This window comes from Dipteris shenzhenensis, chromosome 3, assembly GCF_047967505.1.
Source record: "Dipteris shenzhenensis isolate YYH24624 ecotype China chromosome 3, Dip_SZ_1.0, whole genome shotgun sequence".
NCBI lineage: Eukaryota > Viridiplantae > Streptophyta > Polypodiopsida > Gleicheniales > Dipteridaceae > Dipteris > Dipteris shenzhenensis.
The window spans coordinates 60,078,387-60,097,444 of record NC_141598.1 but is presented as its reverse complement, the minus strand read 5'-3'; the positions used below and the strand labels follow the sequence as shown (position 1 = coordinate 60,097,444).

Below are 19,058 nucleotides of genomic sequence, written 5' to 3'. Positions count from 1 at the left end.
TGCCCCTCCCATGTCGATGTGTAAAGGTGACAAGTGATGGGTTCAATGGCGGGCTTAACCCACCTAGATAGGGGCAAATCCCATAGAGGGCTTGCTTAACTCACTAATCCTCCCCTAATCCATTCCTTATGAGGCCCCTTTGAGACTTCATTTTTGCCTAATGGTTATTGATGAGACATAATCATATTTTGATAATCCTACAAGTTTTGATAATCATATTGATGAGACGTAATCATATTTTGATAATCCTACAAGTTTTGGTACACCATTGGCATCTCTACCTATTTAGATGATTACCTTTGTAATTTTCTAGCTTACTCAAAAAGTTTTTGATCCATCTGGAGGACACAAGACAAAGGCAAAGAATAGGACTTGGATACAATTGACACTACAACCAGATGGAGCAATTGACAGGTACAAAATCGTATTGGTTGCCTAGGAAAATGGAACGGATTATGAAGAGACTTGTTGCAAAGATGACACTTTACTTGGGCAATCCATTAGATGGGAATGCTTTCCTCAATGGAAACCTGAATGGACCTGAATGTGAGAATCTACACGACATAACTAACTACAAGGTTGTTGTCAATGGAATGGAAAAGAAAGTATGCAAATTGTGGAAATCTCTTTATGGTTTGGAACAACCACCACATGCATGGAATGCAAGATTTCACAATCAATGTCTTCCTTTAGGTTTTCAATCGTCAAACTTAGATCCACCTTTTTACATAAGAACAATGTAGAAGAGATTATTCTTGTAGTTTTTTATGTTGATGAATTGATCATCATTGGTTCCAATGGACACCTCATTTCACCAGTCAAAGGTCATCTCACATTAAAGTTTGACATAAAAGATATGAAGAACTCCATTATTTTCTTTAGATAGAAATATGGAGAAATGATACACTTATTATGCTCACACAGGGCAAGTACACTCTAAAATCTCTCAAGTAGTTTCATTTGCTGAACCACACCATGAGGAGCTCACAAAGAGAAGAATCCCTAGTTTGGTGGTAGTATTGTCAATTGTAGCTACTTTAACATCAACATCACTGCAAGCCGCTCCCAACTCTTATGGAATGCAACATCAAATTGTCGGTTCGTGACAATTATCTTTCTTCAGATCCTCATCAATATATAGATAACTTACTAGAAGCTTAATCTATTTAACTATCACAAGGCTAGGCACATCTTAGTCAGTTTGGTGTTTCTTAGACAATTCATGTCATCTCCTTGCAGTTAAAAATCCTGAAATACTTAAAAGATACATGAGATTATGGACTATTTTATGACAAGTACATAGCTTTCAACTTTCATGGATACATTGATAGCTGATGGCTAGGAAGTGTAACTGATAGAATATACACAAGTGGTTCTAACTTCAGTCTTGGATCAACAGCTTGGTCATGGCAAAGCAAGAAATAACCAAAAGTGGCCTTACCATCAGAATACAAAGGATTAACCAATGTTACATGAGACTCTTATCAGAGTAGAAGAACCTAGAGTGCGCTATTTTTATAATTTAACAACATCCAATTAGCAATGAATCCAATGTTTGATGCTAGATCAAAGCACATTAAAATCCATTACCACCTCATCCTAAAAGATGTCCTCACTGAAGAGATAGATCTTATCCATTGTCCAACACAAGAATAGGTAGTAGGATATATCTTTACCAAGCCGCTTTTCCCTTAGTTTCATACTTTTGACAATGGCTTGGTCTTTGCTAGCTATAATCTAAGAGGAAGAAGTGAAACAATGTAAAGACACCGCAATTTAAGAGAAATATTGTAGTGACATGAGACCATTAATTAACATATGATTTTGCTTATTTAATGTCTGGGCATGCTTGGCAATTACAATGGGTGGAGATCTCAATTCTCAAGTAAGATCTTGGAGGGCATCGCAAGGCTACGATTCTCCAACAATAGTGGAGTGCTTCAATCTGTCGATTCTCCTCCCTTAGATCTATTTCGCAAAATCAATGATAAGTGCGTATGTTTTCGTCCGTCGAATCGATTGAAGCAGTTCTCATCGTCCTCCGGGTCTAAAAGGCAACACAAAAATGAACAAAAAGAACGAGCAGCTGGAGATTCTCGAGGACGGTGAGGATCGAGCTCCCCTGTCTGTAGCCTTTGTTTTCCTTACAAAAAACCTCAGTCAATTGCTTCGCTTCTATCCACAAATTAAACTTCAATCGATTGATCGGCCAACATGACACATTATGGATGCACCCAAACTTAAACAGATGACTTGGTTACCAGATGAATATGGTAGATTATGTAGTGGGGAATTTTCGTTGCTCATGCATTTATCAAATGGACGTGTGCTTTTATTTTTGAGCTTTGTGTTCTAGGAACATGCCTTCTGTCTGACAGGACATAAATGCTTCATCAGGTCAGCACTTTATGTCTTTTAACAGCGCATTTAAGCGAGTAAAGGACATTTAAACAATGGTGGACTTGTATTGCAGTTCATGATACTTTGACAGAAACACTCAAACTGGTGGCAAATGAACCTTCTATTGGTCTCTACTTTGTGCAGCAACATGTTCATAAAGCTGTGCCGACTTTACTCAACGTAAAGGTACATGTGTCTCGACCTCTCACTCAATTGGTTTGCAATCTACACATGCAGCTTAATACGAGTCCAGTCCGTTTATTCAACACCAAGAGTTCCCATGGTTGGAAGGCTCTTATAATGGCTGATGGAGACTATGGAATGCAGAGGGGTCCAACATATGCTAGTCGCTAGGAAGAAAAGCACCTTGAGGATTTTGAGAATAGGCCAAAATCAGATCTAGTTTGAGATTCGTGTGGTTAGATTTCAAGGCATCATGGTAATGGCAAATCATATAACAGCAACATTGGTGGGCAAAGTGGGAACAAAATCAAATGGACTGGAGATTAAAATGGAATCAGATTGACCTACCGATCCCAGCCACACCATAGGGGGCATAGACATTTTGAACAGGAGCAGACGTACTTCAATTTGATTGCGGTTTTCCTGTTGTTTCAGCACTATAGCCAGCTTTTTGACAGTTCCAGTGCTGATTTCTGAGTTCAGGTTTGAGATCACTGCCTGGAGATAAGATTTGTAGCAGCTTTAGGATACATAGTTCATTCTTGGTGCATTTTTCCCAGCAAGCCTACACCAAAATTAGCGAGTTTTGAATTACACCAAAATCGGCGAGGTTTGAAGAAGTTAGAGGTCTTAGGACCATCTTTTGCAAAAATGCGAGAAGGTTTTGTCATGTATTAGACAGGTCAGTGTGGTTGGATTGACCTAGCAGTTCCAGGCAGATTGACTGGGGACAGATATTTTCAACACGATGTCAATAGCTTGTTTTTCAGAGAAAAGAACCATCTATCAGAAAACTTTGAGAAAAACCAATACAGCCATGAGGTGACCAAAAGGAAGGGTGCTGGCTGCTTTGCAGCCTGCTTCTCAGGATCCCAGATCACTGCCGTGGTAATCCGGAAGTAGAGGCCAATAGGCCAAGGAGGAGGGCTATACAACCGATGGATTTCTCAATTTGTGAAATTGTAGAAGATGTCTGCAGGCCATGCCTTGCAAAAGCACTTGTGGCTTTCAAGGGTCTTCCTAGACACGATTTTTGTCGTGTCCATTCACATCAACTCGTGATGTGTGTGAGATGGAGAGGCCATAGATGACTTTAGGCAGGGTTGGTGCTAAAAATTTTTACGCTCATCCTCTCCATCTCTTCCATGCACAATGTGCACGGATGTCCTTCTAGCGGAAAAGATGTATCAGATCGGCGCTAGAAGGTGGGGGGCATTTCCTACAGGCAGGAGCGAATTTTGCTCTGATACCACTGTAAGAAATCCTAGATTTACTATATTTAGAAATGTGCTAAGGAGCAGAAAGGAGATTGAGATAGCAGAGAACAAGAAATAATTGTATTGCTTGAATGTCTATAGTGTATCTGTAGTGTGTCATCCATACAATTGGGCCTCTCTTATATAGAGAGTGAAGAGTCACACATGAAAAGGTGTGTACTCCAAAGTGTATGTGCATGAAGAGGTGTGTACCCCTTGTGAAGGGTGTGACCCTTGATGAGAGGGTACATTACAATAGGAATGTCTCTTCAATAGAGCGTCTCTTGTGAAGGGTTGTGCCTCATAGGAAGTGTCCCGTCGAAAGGGCAAGGGTTGTGCCTCATAGGAAGTGTCCCGTCAAAAGGGCATACCCTTCCACAAGTGTCCATTCATCAAACCATCCATAAGTCTAGAAATAGAGAAAGGAATACGTCACAGATCGTGACATCCTCCTCTGCTCCCGTTGTCTGGCGTGCCGCCTTCTCTACTTTAAGGCATTCGAGCTGGGCTTCTTCCGTTGTACCCTAGTCCAAGCCCCTCTAGAAGGCTCAAGTTTCAACCCAAGGTGTCTAGGACTCCATCCCCTAACCTGTCTCATGCTGCCCACCCTTTGGTCCAGTAGTCCAATATACTGGGCGCGGCTGAGGGAATCCCTGCTCTGGCCTCTCTTGCAATCCCTGGCCAAGTGTCCCATTTGCTTGCACCATAAGCACTAACCTGGCAAACCTGGAATCTCAACACGCTGTCAAAACTCTCCACCATCCAGCATCCCTAAAAAGATCTCTTCTAGAAGAATCTCTCCACAATCAATCTAAGTTTCGGGACTCCATCATCTGCAACCACTGACACGGCCGTCTGTGATGGCGGCTCTAGCACCGTGTCGAGGCTCTGCCAATGGAGTGGAGAATGGACCTGTACTCCTTGGGGAGCCCCGGGAACCTGAGCCTCATTGGAAAGCGGGGTATATGATGGGTCGACTCAATATCAGCAAGATGCGAGCCCAAGAGAAGCGGGCTCTGCTCCATCGGAGTCTGTGTCGTGTCGAGGGCCTCAAATGGAGAAGGGAAACCCCCCTGCGTAAGCTCTTGTATGTGGTGCCCATCCGACGCTAAGCTCACCTACAACCAATCACGTACCTGGCTCCTGGAAGGCGTGAAGCCAACTATCCTGCCTACCAATGCTGGGTCTTGAAGTGATTGTACATCTTTCTTCACTTGGTGTTTTTCCTCTGGAGAAAGAAGAACCTTGGCGGCTTGGGGAGTCGAGGGTTCTGCCATGTGAGAACCTTTGGCTAGACCAACGGTCGCCACCAGGATTTGATCCTCAGAAGAGGGACACAACCGCTGCGCTGTGAAAGTGGAGGGTGGAAAAACCAGCAAAGGAGCGAAGGCGAAGTCCTTCAGGGAGCCTCTGCCAAAAAAAAAACAAAGGACAGCTGACCCCAAGGAAGAGGCAGGTTGCGGGCTGCTCTTTGATGATCTAGTGAACGACCAAAAAACAGTCTCAAAAAAGATGGCCACGGACTGAAGCACGAAAACCTCAAAGCTTTGAGGGGAGGTCCAAGTTTGAAGACAATAGCCTCCACTCCTCAAGGTAAACACGGAGGAGGGGTTTCTGGCTGGAAGAAAAACCAGCCTGTGCACAGGCTGGCTCCTCCTCCTTTTGTTCTCGAAAGGGAAGGCTGAGGGCAGCACTGGCTGCTGCCTGGCTCACCACACCTGGGGGGAATCCCTAAGTGACAATTGGAGCAGCCACACCCTGCCTCTCAAGCCCACGAGCCAGGCGGGGGGGGACCCCGCACTTGCCAAGAGGGGGTTCCAGAGGGGTCACGGACCCTACGGGTCTACGCGTGGAAACAGTTCTGTGTGCAACCTCAAAAGGGGCCGGGGTGTTCACCAAAGGAGTGCGGAAGGGCATGGAGAGGCTGGGGGGGAAGAAGCTTGGCGAGGCGAGGCGATGGCGAGGGTGGGAGGAGCGCACAGCGGAGCAAGGAGAAGCCTTCATTGGCCATTGTTAGGCATAGACACCTCTCACCATGGCCAGATTAGTTAAGAGCTGCTCTTGATTCTTTGGGCATACCTACTTTAGTTTCATCCCAATTTCTCTGGCTATCCAAGTGAGCTACATGTTGGCTTATCACAATAGATAAGCAGACGAGTAATGGTAGTATTTCAAATGAGATAGGGAACTCTTCAAAGGGTGGAAAAGAAATGCCGGCATACAACGTCTAGGCTCCCTTGTTGTTATGCTCCTTTCCTTCGCATGAATCAACAAAAACTTTATCCTCACTTGTCTCAACGTACATCTTCTCCTTGGGCGGGGGGGTTGAAGAAAATACTTCTTATGCGTGCAACACAAATAACAAGATATTTGTAGATGAGAAAGAAATAAAGAAAGAAAGTTTATTAAAGTCTTCGGAAGACCGATGGGTCTATGAGACTATTAAAAACATGGTACAAACGAGTTGTGGTAGCGGAGCTACTAAACGAGCATCCACACCAATGCAAAATGAAAAAAATGCAGAATGGCAGTACTAAGTCATAAGTACAACATAGTCATGTCGATGGTCGACTATATATCAATCTCAGCATCATCATCAACAGCAAGACATCAGGGTGGATGAGGCAATGGAGGCATGAAGTCGGCAATAGAGTGGTGTCGGCCACTCAAAGGTGCAGCCCTGGCACGTCTCCTGGTCGTAGCTCTGCGTCTAACCAGGGCTACTGTGACCCCCGTTGGTCAGGCTCTGACTCTAAACAAGGAGGGGATGTCCCCAAGTGTGATATGTGCGTCAACCATCTGTCTAAGCTGTCGGGTCACAGGCTTCGGGTCACGGTCATGTCGAGACGTCGTCTCGGGGGGGGTCCATGTGATTTGGCTGAAAGAACTTCGTGATAGAGCTCTGAGAGGGATCAACTGAGAAAGAAGTCTGCTCCTATCTCCGTGCTCGGAGTATCCTCTTGCGGTGTCTAAGTACCTCATGAATGAAACCTGCCAAACACCGCTGGTCTGGGTAGGAGAGGAAATGGGCCAAAATCCCATAGCTATCTCTGAAGAGGTAGTAGAAACGCCCTCGGATCACAGAAGAAAGAAAGAAAGAAAGAAAGAGTTTATTAGCGTCCTCGGGGGGCCAAAAATGACCCATGGGATCCGTCTCGATACAATGTAAAAAGAGTCTCCTCAAGGAGAGAGGTCAGGAGTCTATGAGTTCCTGACGACAGGTAAAAAGACGAGTGACAAAAGATCCCAATGCTGCCGGAGAGGCAGTGGAGAGAACTGATGTCAACTTAGCGGAGTCCCCCAGTATCTGCTGGTAGTCCCGATATGTGCATATCGGCGGCACTGTAGAGCTACATGTGCCTCCGTCTCAACTGTCTGCATGTCACAAAGGGTACAGACTCTAGCATGTCTAGGCTGGTGTATCCAAGCTCCCTGCTCAATGGCAAATGTATGAGATCTGGTACGGAACCTGGCGATGTTTCTGCGATATAGAAGGGGGATAGGTGTGCTAATATAAGACTGAGCATGAGTCTCTATGGACATGTATGTAGACCAACATGTGGGATTTATGTTGTCTTGGTAATATTCCAGCTTTACCCTCTTTTCACTTGTCAACGAGTGATTCCGCAAAGTGCTCAGTAAAGATAGTTGAAACTCTTGCATGTTGACCTTTTCAGGCGGCATGATCAAATATGCTTCCACTTTCCATCTGCTGAACCATTTTCTTATGTCGGTTGCCCATCCTGTGCAGATGACCTTACTTTTGTAGTTCTTTTGAAGCTTTGTGCTGGCATTCCATGCTTTATGAGGCAGCCTATCGGGTTGCATTTGCTGCACCTCTATTAGGTATTGCATAACTCTGATCAATGCATGAAATTCAATTGGTCTTCTTCCCGTTTCCAACAGAAGTATTGAGTATGGAGTAGTAGGTTTGACACCAAGGTGTCTCCTTAGGAAAGCTTTTTGCATTTTCTCAATATCATTCCATGTAGAGGCTGAAATGCTGCCTCCCCATACTTCCACTCCATATAATATTGTCTGCACTACATATGCATCAAACAATATATTTCGAATTTTCCAGTTCCTAGTGTCGGTGTGCCTGCAATCATTCTCAAGCTGGTAGTACTTCCCCCAACTAGTGTCCATCCTTCTATGTATACATTGCCACCATCTGTGATCTGCCGAGATATCAACCCCTAAGTATTTGAAGCTTTGTGCTGGCATTCCATGCTTTATGAGGCAGCCTATGAGGTTGCATTTGCTGCACCTCAGAGAGAGAGAGAGAGAGAGAGAGAGAGAGAGAGAGAGAGATGTCCTCAGGAGGCCTCGCGGGCCTATGGGACCAAGCACGCCAAGACAAAGAACTCATACAAGCCTCAGTGGGCTGAAGCAAAGGGCATGCTAGGGCCCTTGCTGAGTGCTATCCTAAGCTAAAGAGCTCAAGAGATCAAACCAAACTCAAATGAAAGCTGAAAACTGAAACTCAAAAGCCGAAACTTGGCACCGTGGTTGCTCTCCGGTGGGCTGCAAAGATATCCCGGATCTTCATCTGTCGAGCTGTCTCTCGTTGTGGCAAAGGACCTGGTCTCCTCGACCCATGTATCCGATGGGCGAATACAGAGGGGATAGAAAGTGAATTTTGATAGGTAATCTGGGCTATAATTACATAAATCCTATTGGGAGGTCGGCTGGTGCTTAGTTGGTTACCACGTCCCCCTATTAGGAAACCTATACCATCAGGTCGGGGGCTCTGCCCCAGCTGGGGTGATGCCTCCTCGGGACCTAGCTAGCACTAGCTTTGACCATCAGGCCACAGTCGGCCTCCATCTAGTGTCTAAACTGGGCATCCGTGCTACTCAATGCCTTCTCCTAAAGGGGGGCTAACAAAATACAGCTAACCGGTATCGGTGTAGTTACATGAGATTGGAGCATTGGTTTCTAACCAGGGGGGAGGATATGTACTCTTTGCGGTGTCGTGTCGCTCCCTCCATCTCTTGATGCTTAGCATATGCTTTGAGGTATCTCGCATTGGAGAGCTCAATTTAGAGCAAGACAATCTTGGCTGCAAATTTCATGTTGATATGGAATCTGGATGTATGGACATTGATATGGTCCCATGATCCACCATTGTAGACCAATGGGTACTTGTATCACTGACACGACTCCAGTGCTCCTGTGGCGGGAGCATTGGTTAATCCAAAAGGTAGTACGAGAAACTCGTAATAATGACCATACCTAGTCCGAAAGGCGGTCCTTTCGACATGCTTCACATAAATACGTATCTGGTGATAACCATTAGGCAAATCAATTTTAGTGAAGTACTTCGATCCTACTAATCTGCCTATCAAGTCATCAGCACGAGGGAGAGGATACCTATTATTGATTGTTACTTTATTTAATCTTTTATAATCCACACACATTCTCCAAGACCCATCTTTCTTACTTCTCAGAAGAACGGGAGCACCCCAGGGTGATTTACTCGGGTGTATATGCCCCAACTTCAAATACTCTTGAAGTTGCTGAGCTAACTCATCCTCCTCAAACTGACTCATCCTTTAAGGAGGTATACTTACAGGCTGAGCGCCTGGGACCAAATCTATGCGAGGGTCAATTGCCCTCTCTGGAGGTAAACCTGCCGGCAGTTGTTCAAGAAATACATCTTTGAATTCAGCTGCACAACTTCTTTAGTTCCATATGTTCCAGCACACACAATTCATTTGAAGAAGAAACAAATGCAACAAATGAAGAAAGTCGAATCAAAACACATTGAAACACATCATAAGAAGTAGTTTGTATCATATTATGTACTTGAATCGCATTTACAAGAGGTCCCGCTGAGGGATGAATGTCATCACACTGTAGTACTGCAAAATGTCATCGTAGGCCTGAATCCGGATTGGAAATCGATCCACCTTGCGATCCCAAAACTGCTTCCCAGCTGGAAGCTATACCTCGTAGGTATGATCACTAGGTATCGTGGTCAGGCGAAGGGTCTACACAAGTTTGTGATTCACAAAATTGTGAGAACTCCCTTGATCAAGTAGAACGTGAATCCTAGTACCCTAGATCTCACCATAAGCTCGGTAGAGATCATGAGGTCCAAATAGGGAATTATCGAAATAACAATCACAAGAATGAGGGCGAGAGAGAACATTAATATAAATACCTGCTAAAACAGTGTGAGTTGTCTTTGAATTGCCAGGTGGTCCTTTGGGCTTCGGTAAAGGTCCTCGTGAGGCTCCAGACTTCTTCGGGCAATCATTCCGCGTGTGGTCACGCTCCTCGCAAATAAAGCATCGTCCTTCTTTTTCAGTTTCAAAGTACGGAGAAACCGTGCTTTACCAGTCAGAGCCGAATTAGGTTTCTTATTGGAGGGATGGTTTGAAGACTTGCCCTCTGTGGTGCCAGATGAGGATTGGAAAAGCTTCCACTTGTTCTTTCCACTGGTATCTGCGGTGGTAGTACCCTTGGTACTGGCCATGGTATCATCATAAATGCGCGCATAATTCATGGCCTCTTGCAAAGTGTTACACTTATTGTTCTTAATCTGCAGCTTATAGTTACCTGGTAAACCATGTACAAAGAAGCCCAACAAAGTTGTTGGATCCATCTTCGTAGCCTTGGTTTGCAAATCTCGAAATTTCTGTAGTTAGGTGTCAAAAGTGAGATTTTGCTTGGACATATCAAGGGCTGTAAACTTGCTGATGATGTCATAATCCTCCTCTTTCTTGAGGAACTCCTTTTTGAAAGCGTCTTCAAAGTTGCTCCAATTGGTGGGTTTCGGCCGAAACTCCTTCCACCAGAGAAGTGCCTTCCCTGAGAGAGATCCCACAGCCAATTGAATTTTCTTTTCGTCCGAGTAGGGATGGAATTGGAAGTGAACCTGCCACTTGTGTAACCAACTGTCAACTACTTCCTTCTTTCTGTCCTTTTGCTCCCCAGAATAAGGATCTGGGGTGATATTCGGGCCTAATACTGAGGCCAAGGCATCCATGTGGGTGAGAGCATTGACTGAACTTTGAAGCGCGCGCATCTGGTCAGTCAACTGAGAATGAATCATAGCGAATTGCTCAAACTTTGTCTTCAAAGCAGTCTGAAATTCGGTAAAAGCATCCTTCGTGACCAAAGGATCAAACAATCCTTCATCTTCTCCGGCCTGAAGGTTGACATCCTGATCCATCGGGTGATCTTCAGGCTGTTATTTGATTCAGCCGTAAGGCTAGGAAGGGATTGAGAAAACTGAGAGAGCTGGTAGGAGAAGGAAAGCTGAGGGGGAAACCAGCCAAACAGGGTAAACCTTGAAAAGAGAAGGGGCGTTATTTGCAAGGGCAAGATCTGCTAGCAGAAGGCGATTTCAGCAGCAAGGGATAGTAATCAACAACCGAAAAAAAAATCTGAGGGTGGAGAAAAGGCTGAACTATAGGGGAATCATCAGCAAGCGAGGGGGGTTGAGTGTCATTTATGGCCGGTTGTCCTGGCTTTTGAAATTTAGGGGAAAGCTAAGCTTTACCCTAATGCTTTCCCTAAGCCTAACTTGGCCAAAGCTATGCTTTCCTGAAAGTTCCCATTTCCAAAGCGAAAAAGCTCTTAATCGAAGCAAGCCACACCCCTGCGCCACCCACCTGCCCGTCGACCTCAACTAGAAGCCAGCGGATCTTGCTGTGCTACTCTTCTGTTCTGCCAGCCAGCATAACCTTGCAGGCATCGTCCATGACTCAGTCGCCCTGAACCTGGAGCTGACGGAATAACTACTGTCCCTTCCACCCGCTCTGCTAGCCAGCGAACAGATGTAGGTGCTACCCACACAAGCGGATCGTCACACAGACATAGGGGGAGGAGCAGGCGGTGCATCTGTCCAGACCCGACTGCCAACGACGATTGCCTCCACATCGAAGTCTGCTCTTGACCTCACCCACGCTGGTTCGCTATCCCTTCTACGTGAGCGAATTGATATAGACCTGCTAGTTTAGCTACCAGCCACGTAATACCAGCTACTGGACCAAAGATCGTCCCAACAGTCCGACTTGCCCCCTTTAATCAAATGATTTCGTTTCAGGCTCCCTTCTATGGTTCCAGGCGCAATTTCCCTCTACATCACTACTTCCTACCACTACCAAGCTCTATTTACGCTAATCATGAAGTATTTGCAACCCACTCACAATTCCACATGACAAATTTACAATTAGAAGCTGGAAAATCTCTCAAAACAGCTCAGGGCTGATTCATACCTTGAAGAAGCCTCATCCATACCTCTTTCCCCCACAGAGATTGAATCACAGGAGTGGCTCTGATACCAACTGACATGACTCCAGTGCTCCTGTGTGACCTGACCTGCAAACAAACACCAGAAACCAATCATAGAATCATAAAGGAATCTGCAGGCTTCCTCACCACCCAAGAATGGGATGGCCCCTCCGAGCCACAGGCTGAGCTGCTGGCAACTGGCACATCTCCCAACCATGATCCCAACCAGCCTGGTGTCCCATACCACTAGGTGGCGCCCTCAAGGAGCCTTGGATCGATCTGCTGGGCCTTGGGGCTATTCTAGAGAGCAGGTGTGCGTCCACACACAATCCAGGATCCATACCAACAGGGGAGAACTGACTTGCTCTGCCCTGCTCTGCTGAAAACTGAGCTCCCTAGGCCCCTTATATAGGCTTGGCCCGGGCGGCTATTTATAGCTGAAACCCTAACTTGTGCCATTTGCCCTTGCAACCCAACCTGAGAATCACCTGCCTAGCCCCTAGCCTCCCCAGGCTACCTGAGCTAGTCCCGTGTGCCTAGGGCACACGTCAGACACAATCCGTGTACATGACAATCACCAGGCCACTTCCACCTCTTGTGTCATTTTCAATATACATGTCTTTTCGTAAGCTAGGGAGCATTTCACTCTTCTGGGACAGAGGGTGGGAGGGATAACTAGAGTAAGTCCCAATCCTGTGCCAAACATATGCGGGGTGATCCAAAGTGATATCAATCCAAACATGAGTAGAACAAATATAAAATGAGGTCGGAGAGCCAACGTAGGAAGAGTGACTGAGGATCTGTGTAATCCACCCCATGTCACCATCCATACTTTTCAGATGCCGCAATCTCATAGAACAACATATCTGCTCTGGACCTGGTGGCCTGGGAATCACCTGAGGGATTTCAGTGGGTTTGTATTATCTCCAACCAAAGTTGTGGCAAGATTTCGCCATGCTTGTTTGGGAGACTTACCTAAATTTGAACATCTTGATGACCTGATTTGTGTGTTATGTGCATTGGTCCCTCCATGAAATGAAACACCTAAATTTGAATATCTGGATGACCTGATTTGTGTGTTATGTGCATTGGGTCCTCCATGAAATGAAACGAAAGTTCTCGCTAATTCTCTTCCCTCCATGATAGGCCTCGTCAATATTAGCCCTGTACTTTCTTTATATTTTACTGTTCCTTATCTTAGAAGCTATACATTCTTCCTAAGCTGCCTGGGATAGAAGCATTGAAATGATTGATGGGTGAATACAATTTGCAGGTTCAACTTGTGGAGACAACCATGGATGCAGAACTTGCCACTGCTGATGCAAAGGATGCACTAAGTTCAGTAAGGACCATGAAAGAATGTGGTCCTGCTGTCATTGAACACATGATCAAAACACTCAAATCTGCAAGCAATACAATCCCTGCACTGCGCCAAGCCAGGGGGTGAGTTTCTAGTCTTGTTTTAACAACGCACAGCTGAACAGAATTGCACAAGTTTGGAAGTCTTTGACTGGGTTTCTCAGGTTCTCATCTTTCAAGTGCTGCAGAAGTGTCTCACAGCTTCTGCCAAGACCTGTAAGACCACCAGGAGCCAGTAGAGGGCCTTTCAGAACTACTTCTTTTCTTGGGGACTCTGTCAGTCACGAGGGTGCAAAATTCCTGAGAAGAGATGCAGAAAACCAAGCAGGTGATGGCAAAGTGGCTGAAAGAAAAACATGGATCCCTGGACAAAGTTTGTTGGGGTTTGGTAGGAAAGCACCGCCAGAGAAGGTGGAAGGGGACCTGCAGCCTGCAGAAGGGGGGAGTACCAGTGGAGGCCTGATACAAGTGCAAGAAAACTATGAGAAGTTTCAAGCAGAACATGCAGCAAAGCTAGAAGCATGGCTAAGTGAGACTGATGAAAATCGTTCATCAAAATCTTTATAGACTTTAGCATGCCTTAACATCATTCACAAGTGACGCATGCTTAATCACTGGGGCGCTCTCTAATGGGTCACTATGCTTAGGACTATTCAATGTGGATGAACATTTTGAGAGCTGAGGCCTTGAAAATCCACGAGTTTGATTACCCATTGCAAATATTTTGATAATGACTATGAAAGAGACCGAGCTTGAGCATCAGTTGTGAGGGTCGTTTACATCACAATATCCTCAATTTTGGTTTCATTGTTCCTTGTGGATAGCTTGTCTCACAGAGACTTGCAAGTATGCAAAGCACTTTCTTACAAAGGTATATTTTTTTGGTCATCTTCTGGTTGACATGTGAAACAATGGTCATCAAAGCAGCAGCCAGCTGTAATACCCCATGGCAATATTTTTATGGGTGCAAGCATGTTCCTCAATGATGGTCTGCTTGAGGACCTCAAAGCATATCTTTTGGAGGTCTAACTTGAGGAAGAAGTCAACTCTCAAGTTTGTAAATTCTCTTTTATTTGTTATCAAATAGTATCTCTAGGAACAAGAACATAATAGATTGTCAAGTGCTACCTCCTCTATGTATGTCATAGTCACATGACACATTTTGAAAAATTTGCATAAATTTGAAAACACGACTTTGCAGTTTTTGGTCTCACAAAAACCAGAGTTGAAGTCTAGAAATTATTGCATCATTATGTTCCATCTGTAATTCAATTCCAATGTCCAAACCCTAAAATACGTTGTAGATTTTGACAATTGAAAACGTTAAGTAACAATTGTAATCTAAAGGTAAAGGCTAAATACTAAAATAAGTAGTTTTGAGACAAGTTGTTTTCATATGCAAACTACAAGAATGATAGAAAGATCTAAAATTTAGTCTCAACTTTGATATTATAAATGATAATGAGGATCATTAACAACTAGATTTTGATAATGAGATGTGACTCAATGAGGACCATTAATAGCTAGATTTTGACACTGAGATGTGACTCAACCAATGTCGTACAAATTGTAAAGATGAGACAATGAACGAAGGACCATTGCTCATGGTGTTCTATCTACTCATGATGCATGCGAGATGCACCGCCACCAAACACTTCAATCTTTGACCAAATTTGCAACTGATAATGATGCCATGCATTTGCAATTGCATGCTTTTGTATTGGCAAGTCGCATAGTTTCCAAATGTTGTTTCTATACAAAGCATTCACTTCCTCATCTATTACCTTTTGCCGTTCTAGCTTTTAAATTGCATGTTCAAAAGTTTCTTCTATTTGCATGATGGATGTTGTGAGAGCATAACTTTTGCTTTCAACCTGTGTGGCAAGGCACATAGTTACCAAATGTTGTTTTTATGCAAAGTTTCATTTCTTCATCCATTGCTTTTTTCCATTCTCGCTTGTGAAATACACTTCTTCTTCTATTTGCATTATGGATGTTATAAGAGCAAAACTTGTGCTTTCAACTTGTGTAGTTTTTCCTTTTTGAATATATTAAGCAACCTTGCTAGTTGTTTCCTCTATTTTGTGGGTCTTCTTAGTTCTTGTTGTTCAATTCGTTCTTCTACTTGTGCTTCAATTCTTACTACTAGTGATATATGGTAGAGCAAGAGAAGATTAAGACTAGGGAATGAAAGGTAAAAGCAAGGCTAGAGACCAAGAAGGATGGGAGGTACCAAAGAAGACACTCCCTTAGAGATTGTAATCTCAAAGGGAAAAGACTACTCCCCCTGCTTCTTTAACTAAAATTTTACTTTCAAACCTCCGTCTTTTTGCTCTCTCCCAAAAAGATGATGCTCACCCCCTAGCAAGATGATGAGATCCTGCCTTGTCCAAACACTAGAAAAGTTGAAAGAGAAAAAAAATGGAATGGATGGAGTGATAACCAAACAAATAAGCCCTACCAAGAGACAACTCTACTCAAATTTCAGAGTGGTATTGGAGCAGGTGCATCAACACAAAGAGCTAGCTTGCACTAGTAATGGAAAGGAAAATTGGTTCACCCCTTTACGTGAAGATGCTGACTAACCCAAGGCCTTGAGAATCTCCTGAAGAGCTCTAGGAGGTGAGCAGATGGTAGTTTGATCAGGTGCACAAATACAAAGAAAAAGGTTCAGATAAACAATACATCTGCAAAGTTGTCTCTTGGAACTTAAGAGGTATTTGTTCACCTAACAACAAATTCTATGCTCCAACCTAGTTTCTAAAAAGTGGCCCAACATATTTTGCTTTCAAGTTTTGCATGCTACTTTCAAAATATCTTTAGTCTACCTATACAATCCTTTGAGGGGATTAATGGATTTGTAGTTTTTTGCCTTGTATAGTCTCCTTCAAAGACACAAAAGGTAGGGTGATAATTGTGGATGTTCGAGTAGGGGATTAAGTCAAAGGGACCTCTATTTAAAGTCATATCTATTATACACATAATCGATCTAATGAAAACGAAATTGATGGGATACATTAAGCAATATGAATCCCTTAAGCAATAATATTTTCACTAGTGACTACAATTTTGTCGAAAGTGTAGAAGATAGGTTGCATGACCCTGGTGCCCCGCCCTCCAACACCCTGTAAGAGAGGTTGGTTGGATGGAGGATAGCAAATGGAATGGATAACAACTCAAACATTATGCAAAGGGCGAGGATAAAGGGTGAGAGGTTTTGTTGAACCTCTTACATTGTGTAGGGGTGAGGGCGACACGAGAGGTCAATAAGCAACGCTGTAAGTTGAGGCAAGGCGGGGCATCGAGGCAAGGCACAAGATGTCAGGATGTCGGGTCGCACGTTAGGTCAAGGCGGGCACCAAAAATCAAGTGAGGCGGGGCATCGAGGCAAGGCACTCGTGGTGGAGTGTGGCACATGAGGTAGGGGTGGGGGGCAAGATGTGGGGGTTCGATGGCATACGAGGTTAGGGTGGGGGCATGATGTGGGGAGTCCACGATTGCACATGAGGTCATGGTCCATGGGTGGGATGAGAAGCGATAGCGTTGGAAGTCGGTGCAAGGCAGGGCTATACCATCTTGATGATTTCCAAGTGTTCTTGCTTTGTCCTCTAGATTGAGAAGTCATCCTATGATATCGCAAGGAATTCATCGATGTATTCCTAGAAGGTTTCCACCATGAGGCATTGGGACATGGTTGATTTTTGTTCTTCAATCTGAGTGGAATCAATTTGTTTGAATATGCCCCCCTTTGATGATGAACATGATCTTTTCTTAGCCTTCTTCAACCATTGTTATCTTTTTGCACCCACTGTATCTAGATGATATATGTGCTACTATGTCCAATGAAATTAGTCTACTTCAAGATAAGTTGGGATCTTGTCTAATTTTACAAGCACAAATGTGAGCTTCATCTAGCAACAAGTCCCAGTCTTGCTTCACATATGATTGCGTTCAAATGTCCTTTTTGTGGTTTCAGGCAATATGAATTGTTAAGCTATCCTTCGCTCTAAAGGTTAGGACAAGATGATCTGCTTTAGGCTCTCCCTCAAGCGATGAGCTGGCAATGAAGCTCTGGAAGTCAAACAGAAGACAAGCTAGAGCTTGGATTGGCAAGCAAAGCCAATATTAAGAGGTTTATAGCAACCTCTTGACGATATAGGAGACTTAATGCCTTAGGAATTTTCATATCCACCCATTGTGGGAGTTGGATTTCAGAATTTGTAACACGACCTCTTGCTTGAATCAAGAGATTTGTGTTGAGCAATTGTTAGTAGACTATGAGATTAGTCCGCCAAGATAGTGTAGCTATGTTCATGAATTTTTGCTAGTCTTTTTTATGGACTTAGCTACACAAGCTTAGCAGATTAGTACACTAAGGTTTATTAGTGCTGCCTCCTAAGGGGTAGTGCTATAGTGGAGAGTTGGATTCTTTTTTCTGAATTTCCACACGTGTAACGTTCTTTTTACATTATAATTTTTCATTTTTGTTGATTGCATGACTTATTTTATGAAAAAGTTGAGTGCTTACTTTCAAAGTGCCTTCTATGGAGAATACAAAAAGTACAACTTACAAAATATATAGTGATTAAAATATTTTGCTTAATCCTTTTAACTTTTTACAGCTTTTTTTAATGCCTAAAACCATAATCCCAATCCTCATGCAATGTTGCTTTTAAAGAGGGTCCTCTACACTCGCCTCCCCTTCCTTGCTTCTCCTCCCCCATTGTTGCCACCCTGCTTCCCTCCATCCTCTTTCCCTTTTCCTTCTTTTAGCCTCTTGCCCTCAGCCTACCCCTATTGTCTGCCTCCATTCACCTCCCCCGGTTGCTTGCCTCCCTCCCTTTGCCTCCTCTTACTCTTTGGCTCCCCTTGCTCTTATTTTGCCTCTACTCCTTTTTCCCTTGCCCCTTTTGTCAACCTCTTCCCCCTCCCTTTCCCTCTCTCTTCCCCGCCCTACCTCTCCCCCTTAGCCCCTCGCCTTTGCCCGTCCCCCTCAGCCTTTGCCTTAGGTGTATCACTAACTCCTCGTCACAATGGGAGATTCTTTTGGTATAATTATAGAGATCCCCCCTTCATGGTTTACCCTCTTCCATAGCTAAGAAATCAATCTGATGAGGTTCCGAAAGTTACAGTCATTGTGACTAACCCTAACATATTTGATGACCGCATTATGCTCCACTTTCTAGATGGCTCATTTTTTTGGTAAGAAGTTGAGATTACAAGCAAGTATGATCAGTATCAGGTGTGCAAACATTTGGGCACTTTGCTAGAGATTGCCTAAAGAAGAAGAAAAGGCCCAAGAAGAGTTGCGGGGCATCCCCATCTTGTCAAATGTGGTTATAGTTGGCATTCCTCCACCATCTCTATAGATCAAGAGGCCCCTTCTATTGTTCCTAACCCTATTTTGGTTGCAGCGGCTAATGATGGCGTTCCCTCAATTTCGTCTCTGAATCCTAGCAAACCTCTTCCTTTCAAGTAGCCCCCTTCTCCTTTCGAGGATCTCGAGGATCCCCCTTCCACTTCTAAATTGTAGGCACATCTTACAGATGAAGGGAAGGATTTGTATCCTCCCTCTGAAGCTCTCTTGTATGTAGAGCTTTTACGGACTTTGGCACT

General features: G+C 44.1%; 1 protein-coding gene across 1 annotated transcript; it reads left to right on the top strand.

Moving 5' to 3' along the window:
- The first annotated feature begins 1,813 nt into the window (after positions 1–1,813).
- On the top strand, positions 1,814–14,617 carry LOC147904101 (MEF2BNB-like protein). The gene is made up of 4 exons (XM_087372767.1): positions 1,814–2,105; positions 2,474–2,586; positions 13,357–13,526; positions 13,631–14,617. The coding sequence occupies exons 1-4, from the start codon at positions 2,066–2,068 to the stop codon at positions 14,007–14,009; spliced, it is 702 nt and encodes a 233-aa protein (XP_087228893.1). The 5' UTR covers positions 1,814–2,065; the 3' UTR covers positions 14,010–14,617.
- The last annotated feature ends 4,441 nt before the right edge of the window (positions 14,618–19,058 follow it).